This window comes from Haliotis rubra, unplaced genomic scaffold (assembly GCF_003918875.1).
Source record: "Haliotis rubra isolate DU_JTF1 unplaced genomic scaffold, ASM391887v1 Scf10, whole genome shotgun sequence".
Lineage (NCBI taxonomy): Eukaryota > Metazoa > Mollusca > Gastropoda > Lepetellida > Haliotidae > Haliotis > Haliotis rubra.
Window position 1 is genome coordinate 4,667,446 of NW_025764892.1, and position 17,548 is coordinate 4,684,993.

A 17,548-nucleotide genomic window follows, 5' to 3' on the forward strand; every position below is an offset into this window, starting at 1 on the left:
GCTCGAATCCAGTTGGCCCGGATCATTTTGTGAGGTCAATAGTAGTAAACGGCTAGACACTGTGATGTCACAGATATTGATCCAAACGTCTATATCCGGTCACCATCACGCAAACCGGGAAATAAATATGGATTTCAGTCAGTCACACGGATTTAGGTTTATTTTACGGACGCTTCTGACAACTTTGCACTCTGCCGTGGTCACATGTACAATATTTCCATGCAGCAAAGCTGGGGAAACGTGATAATTCACGCGCTAATATATCACGCTTAACTGGCTGATCAGCACTAAGCGGGGGAATACTCAGTGAGTGAGTGAGTGAGTTTAGTTTTATGCCGCTTTTAGCAATATAATAGCAATATCACAGCGGGGGACACCACAAATGGGTTTCTCACATTGTGCACATATGGGGAATCGAACCCGGGTCTTCGGCGTGACGAGCGACCGCTTGAACCACTAGGCTACCCCACCGCCCCGAATACTCAAATGACATGATTGACAACCCACATCTTTATCCCAATAAATTGATGTAGATATTTGTCAATGACCAGTTGAGAAAATATTGATTGTTTTTTTTCACCCCAACCTGTACATTCTAGAACTTACATAATCCACATCGTTTCCATAGCAACTTAGTTCCAAAATCCACACTGTCGTTGAGATTTACAGTCAATATCAGTGTCAACATAGTGTCAGATAAACCAAAAATAGAATTAGAATGAATGACAACATGATTTTATTACAACTATTTACATAGTATTTACAATGTGTGTTTGACAGCAGAGTTAATACGTCATCCCACATTTCATAGAAGTCCAGCCAGACACTAGTAATCTACACTGAGGTGACCATTATGATATACGACACCAATAAAGCCGTCGGGCCAACAGTCTGTGGGCATGTTATATTAGAGGAATCAATGATGATGTTACGTAGATGTGGTGTATTTTGGAAACCAGGAGGCATTGAACGCGTTTCAGACATGTCCCATCTTTGACTATATAGCTATTTTGTCGACAGCAGCGTGGCCAGTGTAAACACTGTTACTCAAAAACGGTAAACGACCATCCCGATTCTTACACATTACTGCAGTTAATCTGGCACAGCGGTATAGCTGTATTAACATGAAGGGATCGACGTACCCTTACATTATTTTAGTAGTATAAATCATAATAATGTACAGAGACATGGAATAAACGAACTTCAGGTGTCAACATTGAACGAAATGTTTTATGTCCACTTCAAGCATCGTTGTAGCATAGCCTCATCCAAGGTGACAACAGTGATGACGGTGTTTTTGCTTTTGTAAAACGTCCGTTGAAAAATCTCGTTAAGAATCTGTAAATAAAAGGTCAGCATGGTATGACTTTGTGAATTTCAGTTTGTAACGATAACCAGAAGTGTTTGCCAGGTGAAAATCAGTTCTGAGATGAAAACACTGCGCCAGTTAAAGTAGCCGGTGTGGATACTGTTGAAGGTCTCTTAAATGTACTTACTTATTCGGACACATGATATGTCGTCTCTTTTCAACAACATATCATCCGGGCATTCACAACGGAAACCACGTGGTTCTGACGTCATAACAGGAGTAGGGAGACACAAATGGGAACATCCGCCATTGTTGTTTCCGCAGATATCGATATCTGAAAATATCAATTGCTTTGTGAGTCCTGTGTATGTGATTTTGTATAGTGAGTGAGTTAAGTTCAACTAGATTTTGAAAAGTGTTCCAGTTAAATCAAGGCGCGTTTGCTTCGATAGGTAAAGTTAGATGTGGGATGAAAACCCGGAGTAATGGTTGGTTGTTTTGTTGTTTAACGCCGCACTCAGCAATATTCCAGCTACTGCTTACGACAAGCATGGGTTGCCAAAGACCCATTCTAACCCGCATCTCCGGGTTCGGAGTGATGGAGGACTCAGACGCTTGCCAGTTTGGTGAAACCCACGGAAAGGGTGACGATAAAACGAGAAACATAAAATCATAGTGACACGTAATCATGATCATCGGTTTCTGGCGTGTACAAGGGCTGCAACTCTGTACAGTCAATTGCAGAGCCTGAGACAACAAGGCTGTTCGTGTACCAACACTTGATCATGATCAGTTTGAATCCGATTTGAAGAATTTGGAGTTTCATCCACTGTACATGCAAAATACATTACTTTTCAAAATCTCTTCATATTCATGGGGTACCTTTCGCTCAACATTCCCCCACATGGGTACAATGTGTTAAATCTCTTCATAGTCATATATCATTTGTGTGAAGCACTACGCGATGTGTTGTATAATTTACCCGGTTTCTGGCGCGAGGTGTGGAATACTTTCACGTCCATTGGTGAGGTGTTTACGCGGTATGACGTGATATTCTGTCCAGTGTGTTTATTCGCCCTCTTCAGTGCACGGTTGATCCAGTCCGTCCAGTACACCCAGTCCTGCAATGACCATCATTGCAATACTTTACACAATGTATTTGTCCTCAAACATGCTACCAAACATTATCCAGGGAATTGTATATATTAAATATTGTAAGTATATAAATACACTTAAACAGTAGTAGTTTCCGAAATGTATCAACAACCCATCTTTTGCGCCCCTATTTCCAACAGAGCAGGACATTTCTCTCGCATAGGAGAGTAATTTGATTGGATGGATATATTCAAATCGTTCCATATCGCCCCAAGACAAATTTATGGTCCACAAATGGCTGTATTTACAGTGCATTGGCTATATTCAAACACAGGGGTCATCAATAATTTAGTTTCTTTTTCTATATTATTTAAATAATTGTCAGTCGGCTTTGAATGAGACTGAAACTTGCATATCATTGAGCAAACTGTATCTGGGGCTGGAACAGTTAAGAGGACTTGACTTTCAGCATGTCACGAGTCGAGGAAGCTGTAATTCCCGATAGCTACAGCTATGGATGTACACTCACCCCGTATAGCGAGACCGAAAACAGGTGTTCCCTGGGAACGCCGATGTTGTGTAGGAGGATGCGCCGGTTGCTACCGTCGATGTCGCTGCTGGACAACATCTCAAGGCCGGCGTCCGTCCAGTACAACCGTTCCGTGTCGTAATCTACCAGGATCAGACAGGCAGAAGAAAGTATTTCATAATGAATGCCTTGGATAAAATTATTGAATCTCCGTTCTTTGCCATAAATGTCGAAATTCTATTCTTAGCGGACATCCCATATGGGCTTGCGCTTTAGACATTTATGGTCAATTGTTTCCAAATTTTGATTTTTTATGTTTTTATATAAAAAATGATAATATTTGCTTTTTCATCTCTAAACCTGGTCCAACTAAAACCCACTGGATGAACTTACCAAGGGTTATTCCGTTAGGCCATTTAATAGCATCGTTGATGAGGACTTTCCTGTTCGTGCCATCCATACCGCACCGTTCTATGGTAGCCGACACCGCCCAGTTGGTCCAGAACACCCAGCTGGGTAAGCACAAAAAACATACATACAGCATCCGTCCGTCTGTTTATATGAGGGGGCGGTGGGGTAGCATAGTGGTTAAAGCGTTGGCTCGTCACACGGAAGAGCCGGGTTCGATTCCTCACATGGGTACAATGTGTGAAGCCCATTTCTGGTGTCCCCCGCCGTGATATTGCTGGAATATTGCCGAAAGCGGGGTAAAACCAAACTCACTCACTGTTTATATGATGGTGACAGTGACACTGAGTTTAACGACCTGTTCAAGTGAGTATGGTTTTACACCGCTTTTAGCGATATTCCACAATAATTACCAAGGGAAATGCCAGAACTACTCCTTACATGTTGTACTCAAATTGGGAATCGACCCCGGGTCTTTAACCGTGAGCGAACGCTTTAACTACTATGCTACCCAAGTCCGTCGCCCTTGAGATTGTTGGACTTCAGTAGCAACATGCATGCATAGTGACCCAGGCGGGTGGGTCCGGACAAAAGTGAGAGAGTGAGTGATGTTTTATGCCGTTTTAGCAATATTCCTGCAATATCATGGCGGGGAACACCAGAAATGGGCATCACACTTTGTACCCATGTGGGGAATCGAACCTGAGTTTTCGGTGTGACGAGCCAACGCTTTAACCACAGGGCTACCCCACCGCCCCTGGTCCGCACAAACATCCCGTTTAATAGTTCCGGCTAACCGAGATGACATAACGCTTTTGGCTGAGATTTCTCATGGATGTAGAAAGGGGTTTTTCTATTTAGGTGTATACAACACTGGTCCACATGTGTCTCATCTTATTCACTGTAACATAGTAATGAATCAGTAGTAGGAACTGAAGGATTTCAAATCATAGCCTTAAAATACCGAAAGGTGCCATTGTCTCTGTTAAGTGCGAAGTTAGCGGTACATTTGGTTGAAACTGACTGTTAAATGTAAGTGCTCAAACATTTGCAAGAAACGTTCTTCTCCCGTAAAGTCTGACGACAGCTCGGAGGCGGTGGGGTAGCCTAGTGGTTCAAGCGTCCGCTGATCACCCGGGTCGAATTCCTTTGCACGGGTAGGGGCGGTGGGGTAGCCTAATGGTTAAAGCGTTCGCTCGTCAACCGGGTCGAATTCCCTTGCATGGGTACAATGTGTGAAGCCCATTTCTGGTGTCGCCTGCCGTGATATTGCTGGAATATTGCTAAAAGCGGCGTAAAACATCACTCACTCACTGCAGCAACGAGACCATTATACGATTGGTCGAAGGACTTCATCCCAATAGAGCACTTTTATATTGTCTAGGTCTCAGTGATGGTCGATATAAACGGAGATGATACATATATGTACGGACTGAAATGTCTAATAAGAGACCATGTCGGATACGAGAGAGACATGTCTTGCCAGTGCAAGTGGGAACGGAAAAGGTTGAGACCAATACGTCATTGCATCTCGGAATAATTCATATGCGGCCGTTTTCGTTGCACGTAGACAATCTGTGACACAGTGGGAGTTAACCGAAATAATCAAAGGTTGGTGTGTTCAGGTGAAACCTGCTTCAAAATTATGGTATTTATAGCGAAGGATGCATGCGATTTCATGGCACCAATGAGTGAGTGAGTCGGGTTTTACGCCGCTTTTAGCAATATTCTAGCAATATTCTAGTGTTTATGACCCAACACTGCCGCTGTAACAGGTCATTGGCTCCCTCCCTCTGCAAGCATTCTGCGTTCTGCTGTTTATTTTGTTGACAGTTACATAGACAGATTCTTTAATACAAATGCATAAAATCGGTGATTTACAATGTGATTAGCGTGTCTGACAAAACATCCACTTGCACAGTTTGAGATCGATTTGGTCCTTGGATGAAGAGATATTTACAAAAAACCGGGTCCACATGCATTTCATGCCAAACTATACGTCAGGTTTAGCAGCGCCCTGTTCTTACACGTCATGCACAACGTCGGCTAAGCCACGGTGTTACTACGTCCGATTTAACGGGTTCACGGCGAGCGTGGTGTGCTTTTTTTAGGGTACACTATGGATCCCCGACTTACCCCCTGCTGGGATGTACTGTGGATCCCCGACTTACCCCTACTGGGATGTACTGTGGATCCCCGACTTACCCCCTGCTGGGATGTACTGTGGATCCCCGACTTACCCCCTGCTGGGATGTACTGTGGATCCCCGACTTACCCCCTGCTGGGATGTACTGTGGATCCCCGACTTACCCCCTGCTGGGATGTACTGTGGATCCCCGACTTATCCCTGCTGGGATGTACTGTGGATCCCCGACTTACCCCCTGCTGGGATGTACTGTGGATCCCCGACTTACCCCCTGCTGGGATACACTGTGATAGCTCTAGGTTTCCCAAGCTCCCTGTCCACAATGGTTTTAGTGGTCATCCGGCGAAATGACCTGACCCGGATAGCCTCGCTATCAGGCAAGGCATCCACCCAGTACAGGTTCTTGTGAACCCAGTCGTAGGCCAGTCCGTAGACGGTGGAGGCGTCTTCATCCACGACAACACGGGTGTGTGTCAACTTAAGTCCATCCACTGTTGCCCTTGAAATGGAATTGGAATAAGATTTGGAAATCAACTCTTTGATTAATCCTTATGATTCAAGATGTTATATAATTATACATTGGCACGCATTGTCCTTCGTTTGGAAAACGTTCACCCAACATACATGATACTACGTCTTCTACAGCGTTTCTCAGATCAGTAGGCTTTGTTCTGTATATGGCGGTATACATGTATCACACATTTACATGTCACAGAGGGATCCACACATTCTGAGGTGAGGTGAAATGGTGTTTAACGTCGCACTTAAGAATATTTCATTTATATGACGACGTGCATGCATGTGTATGTGTGGCTGCTTGAACTAATCCAGACTAAAGCTGGTTTTATAGTGCTAGCTCACTGAGATACCATGCCGCAGTGAAGCATGAATACCCAACTCAGACACATTATACTGACCCCGAGCTGACCAGTCCTTGTTGTACCCATTAATGCCGAGCGCCAGGCAGGGATCAACAAGTACCAACGTCCTTTGGTATGGCGCGACCGGGGATCGAACCCGCTAACTTCCACTCTCCGGGCGGACGCTCTAACCACTATACCACGGAGGCGGTCCCATACATTCTGAGGGATGTCGGGGTGCACATAATACAGACATACGACTTGGCCGAGGGATGTTAAAATGTAAGGTGTTTGAAGAAATAGAGGGCAACCCCTGCTGCCCCTAAAACACATACGCACGCACACACGCACGCACGCGGACATCTCTCTGGATTCGCTCGTGTATGCCATCTTTCATACACATGATCGCCAGAAACAGTTTACAGAACTGTAGACATTTATGCAAAACTTGTGATCCAATACAGTCTTGACATGGTGGTTGATGTATTCACAAGGGCAGCTGCCAAAACAAACAAAACAAAAACAAACAAATGCCTCTCACGTGCTAATAATCTGTCTGGCCACATCTGACCAGTACATGACGGCATTGTCCACGTCAAAGTCCAAGGCGATTGGTCTATGAGCGACGAAACGGTCGGCCCCTCTCATTAATGTTGAGCTGTACGTTGTAAGGTTGAATCGCCGGAAGTCCACGTGATCAATCAGTATAAGAAATGCATCTTTGCCTGAAACACATAATCTAGTCGATATTAAAAGCAAAAACAAAACGATGTTCATGAAATTGTAAGGGGCGGTGAGGTAGTCTAGTGGTTACGCCGAAGACCCGGGCTCTATTCCCCACATGGGTACAATGTGTGAAGCCCACTTCTGGTGTCCCCCGCCGTGAATATTGCTGGAATATTGCTAAAAGCGGCGTAAAACTAAACTCACTCACTCACTCATGAGGGGCGGTGGGGTAGCCTAATTATTAAAGCGTTGGCTCGTCACGCTGAAGACCCGGGTTCGAATCCCCACATGGGTACAACGCGTGAAGCCCATTTCTGGTGTCCGCCGCCGTGATGTTGCTGGAATATTGCAAAAAGCGGCGTAAAACCAAACTCAGTCACTCACTCACTCATGAAATTTTAGACATCAGTGAATCAAGAATTTAGTAACTGCAATCGCACAAACTCGTGAAGATCCGGGTTAGAATTGGTGTTCAGTAAACCATACTTGTCGTAAGAGGCGACTAACGGGATCGGGTGGTCAGGTTCGCTGACTGGGTTGACACATGTCATCGTATCTCTATACAATAGATCGACGTTCATGCTGTTGATCACTGGATTGTCTGGTCCAGACTCGACTATTTACAGACCGTGGCCATATAGCTGGAACATTGCTGAGTGCAGCGTTAAACACCAAACCAACTAACCATCCAACAAAGCCATCGCACAAGATACCAAACTGATTTTTTTTATCGCAGCATTCCTAATTTCGATCATAAGTCGTTGACCTCCATACACATATTATGAGGGACTGTGATGACTATGGAGTGCATATTTAAATATACTCTCCCAAAAAAGAAACGCATATAGGAATTTCAACAGTATTTTTATGTTTATTTTGAAACATCTTGTAGGCTTTCTGAGTCAATGGAATAAAGCTAAATTGCACACTGGAAATGCAGACTTATCCGTCTTTGGCACCAACTCGAGGAAAGTCAGTTTGAGTGTCACATGGAGACGTGTGGTGGCGCTGAAGTCAATACCTCGTGTGACCACCGTTGGCATCCAGAACTGCACGGCATCGCCTCGGCATCGAACGAATAAGTCTCAGAATCTCGTGTTGCCCAATCGCAGCCCACTCTGCCTGTAGTGCCTGTGCGAGTTGCTGAAGTGTCTGGGGCTGAGGGTTACGGCGTCGCACCCGTCTGTCCAGGGCATCCCACAGATGTTCGATCGGGTTTAAGTCCGGTGATCTTGCGGGCCAGGGGAGCACATTGATGTTGTGGTTCTGGAGGAAGTCTCTAGTGTGACGTACTGTGTGGGGCCTGGCATTGTCCTGTTGAAACAACTCCCTCTGGCGATCAATGATTGGAAGGAGGTGTGGGCGTAGGATTTCGTCACAGTACCGTTGAGCTGTCAGGTTGCCCTGGATCATCACCAAATCACTTCTCCTACGACAGGTGATCGCTCCCCACATCATAACACTGTCCCGGCCGAATCTGTCCACTTGGGGAACGCAAGCGTAGGCGAAACGTTCACGTCGACGTCTGTACACCCGCATTCTTCCATCGTGTCGTTCCAATAGAAATCGTGATTCATCACTGAATCAGATTCTACGCCAATTCGGTAGGTTCCAGGCCTCAACGTTGGTGCACCATTGAACTCGATGTCGACGATGTTGTTGTCGAAGCACAGGGCCAAAATAAGGTCTTCTGGCACGTAAACCAGCCTCTCTCAACCTGTTCCTGACGGTCTTTGCAGAAAGCCTCTTCAATCCGGGTATTTGTCGAGCGGTACTGGTCACCGTAGCTGTTCGATGACGCAGGCGATGTACCCGGATGTAGCGATCCTGCGTCGCAGTGGTCGCTCGAGGTCGCCCACTACGAGGGGCATCTACTACCGAATTCTGCCGGCGATATCTCTCCAAGAGCCGTGAAATGGTGCTTTGGTGAACATTCATGCGTCGGGCAACTGCATGTTGAGACTGACCAGCTTCAAGCAAACCAATGGCGATATGACGGTTGGCTTCACTTAGACGTGGCATTTTGCGTTCGTCAACAATATTCCAAATACAGTGAATAATCGACAGACAGCGGTCAACCTTTTATACCCATCATTGAGACTATCTGATCCCCAACTTTCACGTGCATTGCTTGTGAATTGTGTATTCTGTGACACTACACGCCGAAATTGAAAACCATGCTGTTAAATACGGGTATTTTACGGATGGTGCGTTTTGTTGTGATGTTTCAAAACATAAACACCATAGGACTCATAAACAGAGCAAAACCTTTTGTAAAATGAATCAAGTTTTAATTCATTGCTACATGAAATTGCTATTTTCATGATGCGTTTCTTTTTGGGGATAGTATATGTTTCGAGACGTTTTACGTGCATTTTTAATAAGCTGGATATGTGATGCTGGATATTGACGAAAACAAATGAGCAAGTCAAAACATTGATTACATAACACTCTCGTTGCCTGCTGACTGGGTTCCGTCCTACTGCGCAACTTAGTACAATAACCAGTCAAGAACTTTGAGACCAACTCATTCAACTGGATACATAAATATTAATCAGTATTATTTGATACATCTAATCACTTGTATATTGCAACACCACGCTCCTTCTAATCCTTGCAAACACGTCGTGCAGCGTGCTCAGTCGTGCTCTAACAAACGGAAATCGTGGAAATCTCAAAACGAGGCTCGGTGGCTACAAAAGTTTGGCGGTCTGGTACGGACCTCGACATAAAATACAGAAATACGATTTTTTTAAACTTCAAAATTATAAATTAATTAATTTGTAAATACCATTTTCTTATGAAACAAGGAATTGGAATTTAGTGTAACCATAGTTGTTTGTAGTGTCTATTTTCACTTTCACACAAGAAAATTCGGATCGGCTGAAAATAGGTCATTGTCTGAATTGGTTAATGAGACTCATGTTTCGGTTTGTAGTGTCACACACTGAGTTAATAAGATTGACATTGGATGAGATGGTTAAACTCACTCAGCACACATGTTCCATTTTCCAGATCGAAGCCGACACGACATGCGCACTGGTAACTTCCGTTGGTATTGGTACATAGATGATCACACACGTGCGGCTGCTCCTCGCACTCGTTGACGTCATGGCATGTGCCGTTGACGAGGCGGTAACCTTGGAGACACTTGGGCCAGGATGGATCTATAAAAGCAGTTGATAATATGTCCTGTTATTCACAACAATGAATTTCACTCTTTTGAAAGCTGTATGCGTATTCATGTTTCATTAAAACCTAACTAATATCCCAGATATGTTATATAGATAATGTAGACAATCGAAAAAGAGTTACCTTTAACTTTTAGTTTGAAGTGCTGACAAAAAATTCAATAGATTTGGAATCAACCTCTACCACGTGCATCACTGAGTTCCTTTTCAAATGATGTTTGTAAAGAAGAAAATGACCACCTGTAGCGCCACAGGACTTCCCGTCAGATTGCAGATAGAGACCGTCTGGGCATGCGCATCGGAAGTTTTGTTTGCTTCCGGGTGGTGTTGGGAGGCAAAATTGACAGCCGTTGCTGAAGGCGTCAGTGCATCGATACCTTGCTGTGGATACAGGACATAATATGTGTATCATATAGGTAAATGGTTATCCTATTGTAAATTATGTAATGTAAGCTTATACATATGCTAGGGGAATCGACTTTGTTTCTTGTGGTATCTCTACCGTCAACAGGAAGTATCAACTTATCTACGCAAAATTTGCGCACATACTTGCCATAAATACACGACGACGTTCTTTACGTTTGCGAAAAATCTACTGCTATAAAGAATAGGTGAATGATAGCACAATTGTTCATGCATACGAATCACGTAGGAGTGCTGCCTTTAAACAAGAGTCATTGGCAGAAGTGCTTGTCACTTGTATTAAACAGTACTGCTCGATTCTACAACTGCTGCCATCTATACTAGAAGGTTTATATCATTTTATTTAACGTGCTATGGAAAACACAATCGTACATGGAAACACGGCTCAAATGTATTTGAGCTTTTAAAAGACGACTTGGTTGAACGCTCACTGACCTTGGGGAAAGTCTTTTCGTGTCTGTGCCATCATCAACTAAACCAAACGCTTAATTCATCTACAGTCGCCATCCTTTACACGGAAATGTAACGGGGGCGATGGGGTAGCCTAGTGGTTACAGCTTTCGATTGTCACGCTGAAGATCCGGGTTCGATTCCCCACATGGGTACAATGTGTGAAGCCTATTTCTGGCGTCCCCCGCCGTGATGTTGCTGGAATATTGCTTAAAGCGGCGTAAAGCCATACTCACTCACGATATGAGAACTCACCGTACGGCTGTCTGTCAGGGTGGACGATGGCCACCCCCGAGGGTTGGGTCCCATCACTCACACCAGGTCCCCGTTCCATCCACACCAGATCAAAATCCTGGATTTTAGGCTCTCCCCACTCGGTCCAGTAGATTGAATTCTGACAATTAAAAATTATTCAAGATATTCAAAAGCATTCATTTTTCGAAAGTCTTTCTCCATGTTAGTTATTTAGCATGTTGGTTAACACAATACTCCAGCTGACATCGATCTGTAAAAAAGTCAGGACTGGGCCAGGCAATCCAGTAATTGACATCATGACCATCGATCCACTTAAGTAGGGATACGACATGCATCAATCGAGTTGGCGAACCTGACCACCAGAACTCGTTACTCGACTCTTAGACTAGCACGGGCTACTAAACATCAATTCTAACCAGGATTTTCACCAATTCTTTCAACATGCTACGGCGTAATGATAAATATAGCTGACACAACTGATGAGACACTGAAATTGCCAGGAGAAAAAGTGTCATTATAATGACATCTTAAAAGAAAAACGTAGAATTTAGTTAAGTTAATTCTATATCACGTCATACGGAGATCGGTTTTCTTACATATGGACGCCTAACAAACTGGTGCAGCGAGTTCATATTTATTTGTTATTTGAAGGTTGTTGTCTCGAACCCGGACAGAAAGAAAAGTTTGGTTTTAATCCTTTCGACAAAAATGAAAGCGTTATTTAAATGCTCAGAACGGAGGTGTTGTCTGCCTAAACTATTCTCTACCACTTGGTTAGGTCTTAGACATCCTATAAAATGGTATTATAAAATAGTGACTGTGTTTCTATCCACGAAGTGGCAATGATGAACAAATAGTTACTGCGTTAAAGCACCATATTCATTTTACCCCAATTGCGTCCAGTGAAAATATCATGAGCCTGTCCTTCGACTTCCACAAGACGGTGCAGTCCTTGCCGTTCAGGTCGCAGCTGACCAACTTCGTCGCCCAGCCATCCACCCAGTACAAGCGGTCACTTACATAATCTGTCGAGAGAGAACAGTGAGTAGAACATTAAAAACTGCTTTTGTCCAATGAGAGATCATTTCGTCACCCCAAGGACACACGATGGTCTATAATTGCAGTTCAAATGCTAAATATCATTGACCAGTGTACATAACTTGCATGTTCTAGAAAATATGTATTTACACGCCTTAAGCGTATACTTGCATTGCTATGATTGACAAGAGGCACAATTGGGCAATTTTCTGTGTTGAGTCAATTTCCTTAATGGTGGCAGAATTTGATCCAGCATTGAGCCTGTTTATGATTCTCAGCACAACATCTTGGCACTTCCACTGTATTAAGGAGGCACGACTCAATATGGCACTCCACACAACACCTTCATTTACTATAGGTAGCCGCATGTCTCAGGCATGTGCTTTGCTTTATAGCAGAAACAATAACTGACAGTGTGCTTTAGAGGTTTTCTATAGTCAACTCACTCGGGTCATACCATACAGATCCGTCTGTCAGTGTACAGAAAACAAATTTTACTATGGCACTAAAAAAACCGACTTAACATGGGCATGGGCTAGCGAAAGGAAGTAAGCTGGGCCCGGCCCGCATGTCGCAAGTTGGCGCGCACCAAGGGCGCCGGGAACCAGCTTAGTACTGGAAGTAGCGCCTCTCGAGACTTACAGGCCCTATACAATGGATTGTTTGAATGTATTCATTACATACAGGTATTTTCTTTTTTCTTGCGAAATTATCCGCACGCAGTTGCTCACTGTGGAGAAAGGGTATAGGATTATATTGCTCTGTCGTTTTGGAACTGCTTACCTATAGATACATCATTGGGCGTGTCCAGACCTCGGTGTATGAGAACCTCCCTACTGCTCCCGTCCATTCCGCAACGGGCTATCTGAGGACGCTGACCCCAAGCAGCCCAGTACAGCCAACTGGACAACGTGAGTCACAGACAATAAAGGCACTACATCAAACCACAAAATAATATAATGCATTTCTCTCAATAATACTATCAGCCCTCAGGGAAGTTACCATATAATTGTTTTATAAAAATTACCTATTTAGATTACAATATTAAATTCAAAAGTTCGAGTGAATTAATGCATCGTTGCGAACCCCATGGGGTAATAATGTCTCTTGGAGCGCTCTTTACGAATATTCTACGCACTATAGTCCGTATGGCTCAAAAGCGGACCGATGAATTGCAATCTAACTCGAAAACTAATAAACATAAAATACTCAATGAAACGCTGATCATAAGGGACAGCCAGGTGTTCGTGAACGAATGGAGACGGCACAGCACAGGTTAATGAATAGATAACTTTGTCTGTGAACGTGCTTCTCGAACACCTGGCTGTCCCTTTCTCTGCACTCCTCCCTTGTAACAAATAGTGAACTGTGTCAATATTTTAATGATAGATTGTTAATCAACTTTTTTATTTTTAGGACAAAAATTCTGCAAAATCCCCACAGAGTGGGTATGATGTTTTGATTATGATCAGCGTTTCATTGAGTATTTTATGTTTATTAGTTTTCGAGTTAGATTGCAATTCATCGGTCCGCTTTTGAGCCAAACGGACTAAACTTCTGATTAAAACCAGTTCAGCAAACACCGACAACACTGCGTGCAACTTTTCGATGTACGGAGCTATTGTTTACATTCCATATATGGCATGTGTTCTCTGTTTGGAAGCTGTTCGTTAAGTTTCAATTATCGATTTTCAGTCGTAAGGGATAATAAGCCTTTTATTGCATCAATAGGAAGCTAAAGTGAGTGCATATGCCCCAATATATATAATATAGGTCCAAATATTGTGGAAAATATCTGACATAGTGCCTTTAAGGTGAATAGATCAGAAATTTCAACAACTATTTCTTTTGTTGATTATGAAAAATGTTTTGTCATCGTTAATAATCGCGAAACTTTTAACCATTCGTTTTTCTATGTTGACTCTTCAGTTTCACGTAAGACAGGTAAACACATCACTGTGCATTCAACAGGTTTGTTTGTCAAAAGTGACGTCACGCCACATTTACAAGCATCATACCCATGTCGTGGATCAACAGCAAGTCCCCGGATGTATTCAAGGTCAGTGTCAACAAGAGTTTTCTGGACCATAGTGTCCAGGGACGCAACGTGAAGGGAGTGCGCGCTGAGGTCTGACCAGTACAAATTGTTGTGCACCCAGTCTAACGCTATGCCCTGGGGGTCACGGATACCCTTCCAGAATAGTTTCCTTTTGTTCTTCAGGGTGTCCCCTTCCAGCTCTGCCCTGAATGAGACAAAGGTCTGTGAATACTATTTCATGTCTTTTGTATAACGCGAATAATAGTTGCATGTTTGCATTGTTTAACGCCAGCTTATCTGACAGCTGTTTCTAAATATAACTGAGTCTGGGTCACACCATCTAGTGATTGACATCATCAGCATCGATCCACGACACTGGGATACGATGACATGTGTCAACCAAGTCAGCCAGCCTGACTACCCAATCCCGTTAGTTGCATCTTACCACAAGCACGGCTGAAGACAAATTCTCACCCGGATCCGGCAGCGAGTAACAAGACAGCAGCACGTAAGTAATTGGGACAGGCACAGACAAACGAGTGATTAATAATATGAACAACAATGTGTTGTAAAATGATTCAGTTAACATGGGTAAGTAAAATTGCGATTGCATATCTATCCACACACAAACCAAATGTATAAAAATATTCAAACATAATTATAGCTTTATAACTGTTTGTTTATTAAATGAGATCTTTTTTGTAAACTAAATTTTAATCATGTTTCAAATTTTTACTCGCAAATATGAAATTATCCTTCGATTAAACGTGGTCGCATTCATTGTCATATTTCGAGCTATAATAATAAATGCATTTCTCTCAATAATACTATCAGCCCTCAGAGAAGTTACCATATATTTTTTTTATAAAAATTACCTATTTAGATTACAATATTAAATTCAAAAGCACTACTTCTGATTAAAACCAGTTCAGCAAACACCGACAACACCGCGTGCAACAGTTTTCGATGTACGGAGCAATTGGTTACATTCCATATATGGCATCTGTTCTCTGTTTTGGAAGCTGTTCGCCTCTAAGTTTCAATTATCGATTTTCAGTCGTAAGGGATAATAAGCCTTTTATTGCATCAATAGGAAGCTAAAGTGAGTGCATATGCCCCAATATATATAATATAGGCCCAAATATCGTCGAAAATATCTGACATTGTGCCTTTAAGGTGAATAGATCAGTCTATTATAGAAGTATGTCATGTTATCACGTTCGGCAGATGAAGAAAGCTACCTGTATATTCCAGTCTCTCGGTAATCTGTCCAGTAGATGGTGTGGTTTTTGAAGCTGTAGTCGATAGCGGTCGGCCTGGACTGGGACCTCTCATCTGCGAGAGGAATGGACGTCACTTTGCCGTTCACGAGGTTGACTTTCTTCAGATTCTTCCTGTCAACCACGAGGAGAATAGCGGCCACAGGCTCTACCAAAATACAAAACGTCTTGTGGTTAAACGGTACTCGAATTAGGGGGGCGATGGGTAGCTTGGTGGATATAAAGTTCGTCGTCCTGCCGAAGTCCCGGGTTCTATTCCCCACATGGGTACAACGTGTGAAGCCCATTTTTGTGTCCCCCGGTCGTGATATTGCTGGAATATTTGCTAAACGCAGAGCAAGCCTATGATCACTGACTCAGTAGGATCGTAATCGTTTATGCATTAAATATTATGATACCAAGATAGTTACAAAATAAATGGCATTAACGCGTCGAATTTCCTCACCTATATATCACGGGGCAGAGATTTAGCGTCATTCTGCTGTCTGCTTAAGGTGGTAAGTATGGTAATTTGTTTCGTGTTTTTACATTAAGGAGTCTACTTTGATTTTACGAATTAAAACAAAATTTAATCCTACATAGATCCACTTGGACATTTACGACTATTGCTCGTCATATGCTGTGTCATGTGACTTTCACGTGTGCACAAACAGGTGGAACTGAAATCTATGGTACTGATCGATGATGTGGGTCTGGTAGTGTCCGAATGCTATTCCTTTCGGTTATGTGAGAAAATCTACATATTCTGTAACCCATGGAAATGCACCATACATAAAAGAATTATTTTAATATCAAAATTTAAAAACTTCTTATTTCTATATGTAGCTTCGCATAAATTAGTGTAGTTCCTTTTACCACGTGTCATGCAGCTTGTGTCGTTGATGAGGGCGTACCCATCAGGACAGGTACATTTATAACTCCCGGGTGTGTTGGTACAGTTGTGAGAGCATGGACCCGTTTCACACTCGTCGTCATCGACACACTTGCCTTTCACAGAGCGGAAACCTGACGAACACGTGGCTGACCTTTGACCTACAACATACAAATTTTGTTCGCATTATTTGTTGTTCAGTAAGAGGGAGAAAACAAAATATTTCGATTTTTTCTTTTCGCAGTGATCTTTCATACATATTGTTGTATATAGTACATGCAAAGATTGGAGAGCTTCGGGAGCAGTGGTATCCCAACTGTCTATGGTTCTCACATCCGCTTTGCAGAGTTCGTTGGTTGTCAGCATCTGAATCCCCAGTCACATTCAGCTAGCACATCGTTCAAAGTAGCATTAAACATACCTTCCTAAAAACCCAATCACATTTTATATCGAGCCGTGCCAATATAATTATTATGATATCGGACAACAGAAAATCAATATGATGGGGTATTCCTAATAATATTCTTTCATCGGTACACAATCTGATTACATAGCCAACTGACAAGATACGATGTTTTACTATACAAATTAGAAACATTGACGCTGACGGGCAGAGCAGAATGTTTCCCTGACGCGACAACCTATGGAGGTGTCTTCAGACCTCCACACATACAGGTATCACATCGGAATAGAATATCTATGTTTATGACATTGGTTGGCACACTAAGTCTTTGTTATGTGACAGTTGTGTGTAACTGACCTTTCTTGACACAGGTCTTCCCATCAGCCTTCAGTGTCATTCCATCTGCGCATGCGCATGTGTACTCTTTGGTGCTTCCTTCTTTTTGTGGATGTGGTAAACAAATTTGGCAACCTCGATTATCCAGACCACATCGGTTCCTCTCTGCAGAATATTCACAATACTTCAA

At 43.0% G+C, this 17,548-nt stretch overlaps 1 protein-coding gene across 1 annotated transcript in view; it reads right to left on the reverse strand.

Moving 5' to 3' along the window:
- Positions 1-1,205: 1,205 nt before the first annotated feature.
- LOC124266150 (low-density lipoprotein receptor-related protein 4-like) overlaps positions 1,206-17,548 on the reverse strand; it is a 60,284-nt gene continuing 43,941 nt past the window's right edge. The window contains exons 37-52 of the mRNA XM_046700962.1: positions 17,380-17,523; positions 16,604-16,780; positions 15,710-15,896; positions 14,449-14,673; positions 13,214-13,332; positions 12,281-12,417; positions 11,393-11,531; positions 10,505-10,645; positions 10,064-10,240; positions 6,889-7,072; positions 5,756-5,986; positions 3,327-3,445; positions 2,934-3,076; positions 2,292-2,430; positions 1,497-1,643; positions 1,206-1,338 (exon numbers count right to left, since the gene is read on the reverse strand). Of these exons, the coding sequence (XP_046556918.1) occupies positions 1,331-1,338; positions 1,497-1,643; positions 2,292-2,430; positions 2,934-3,076; positions 3,327-3,445; positions 5,756-5,986; positions 6,889-7,072; positions 10,064-10,240; positions 10,505-10,645; positions 11,393-11,531; positions 12,281-12,417; positions 13,214-13,332; positions 14,449-14,673; positions 15,710-15,896; positions 16,604-16,780; positions 17,380-17,523 (2,417 nt within the window). The 3' untranslated portion in view covers positions 1,206-1,330. The remainder of the gene's footprint in view (positions 1,339-1,496; positions 1,644-2,291; positions 2,431-2,933; positions 3,077-3,326; positions 3,446-5,755; positions 5,987-6,888; positions 7,073-10,063; positions 10,241-10,504; positions 10,646-11,392; positions 11,532-12,280; positions 12,418-13,213; positions 13,333-14,448; positions 14,674-15,709; positions 15,897-16,603; positions 16,781-17,379; positions 17,524-17,548) is intronic.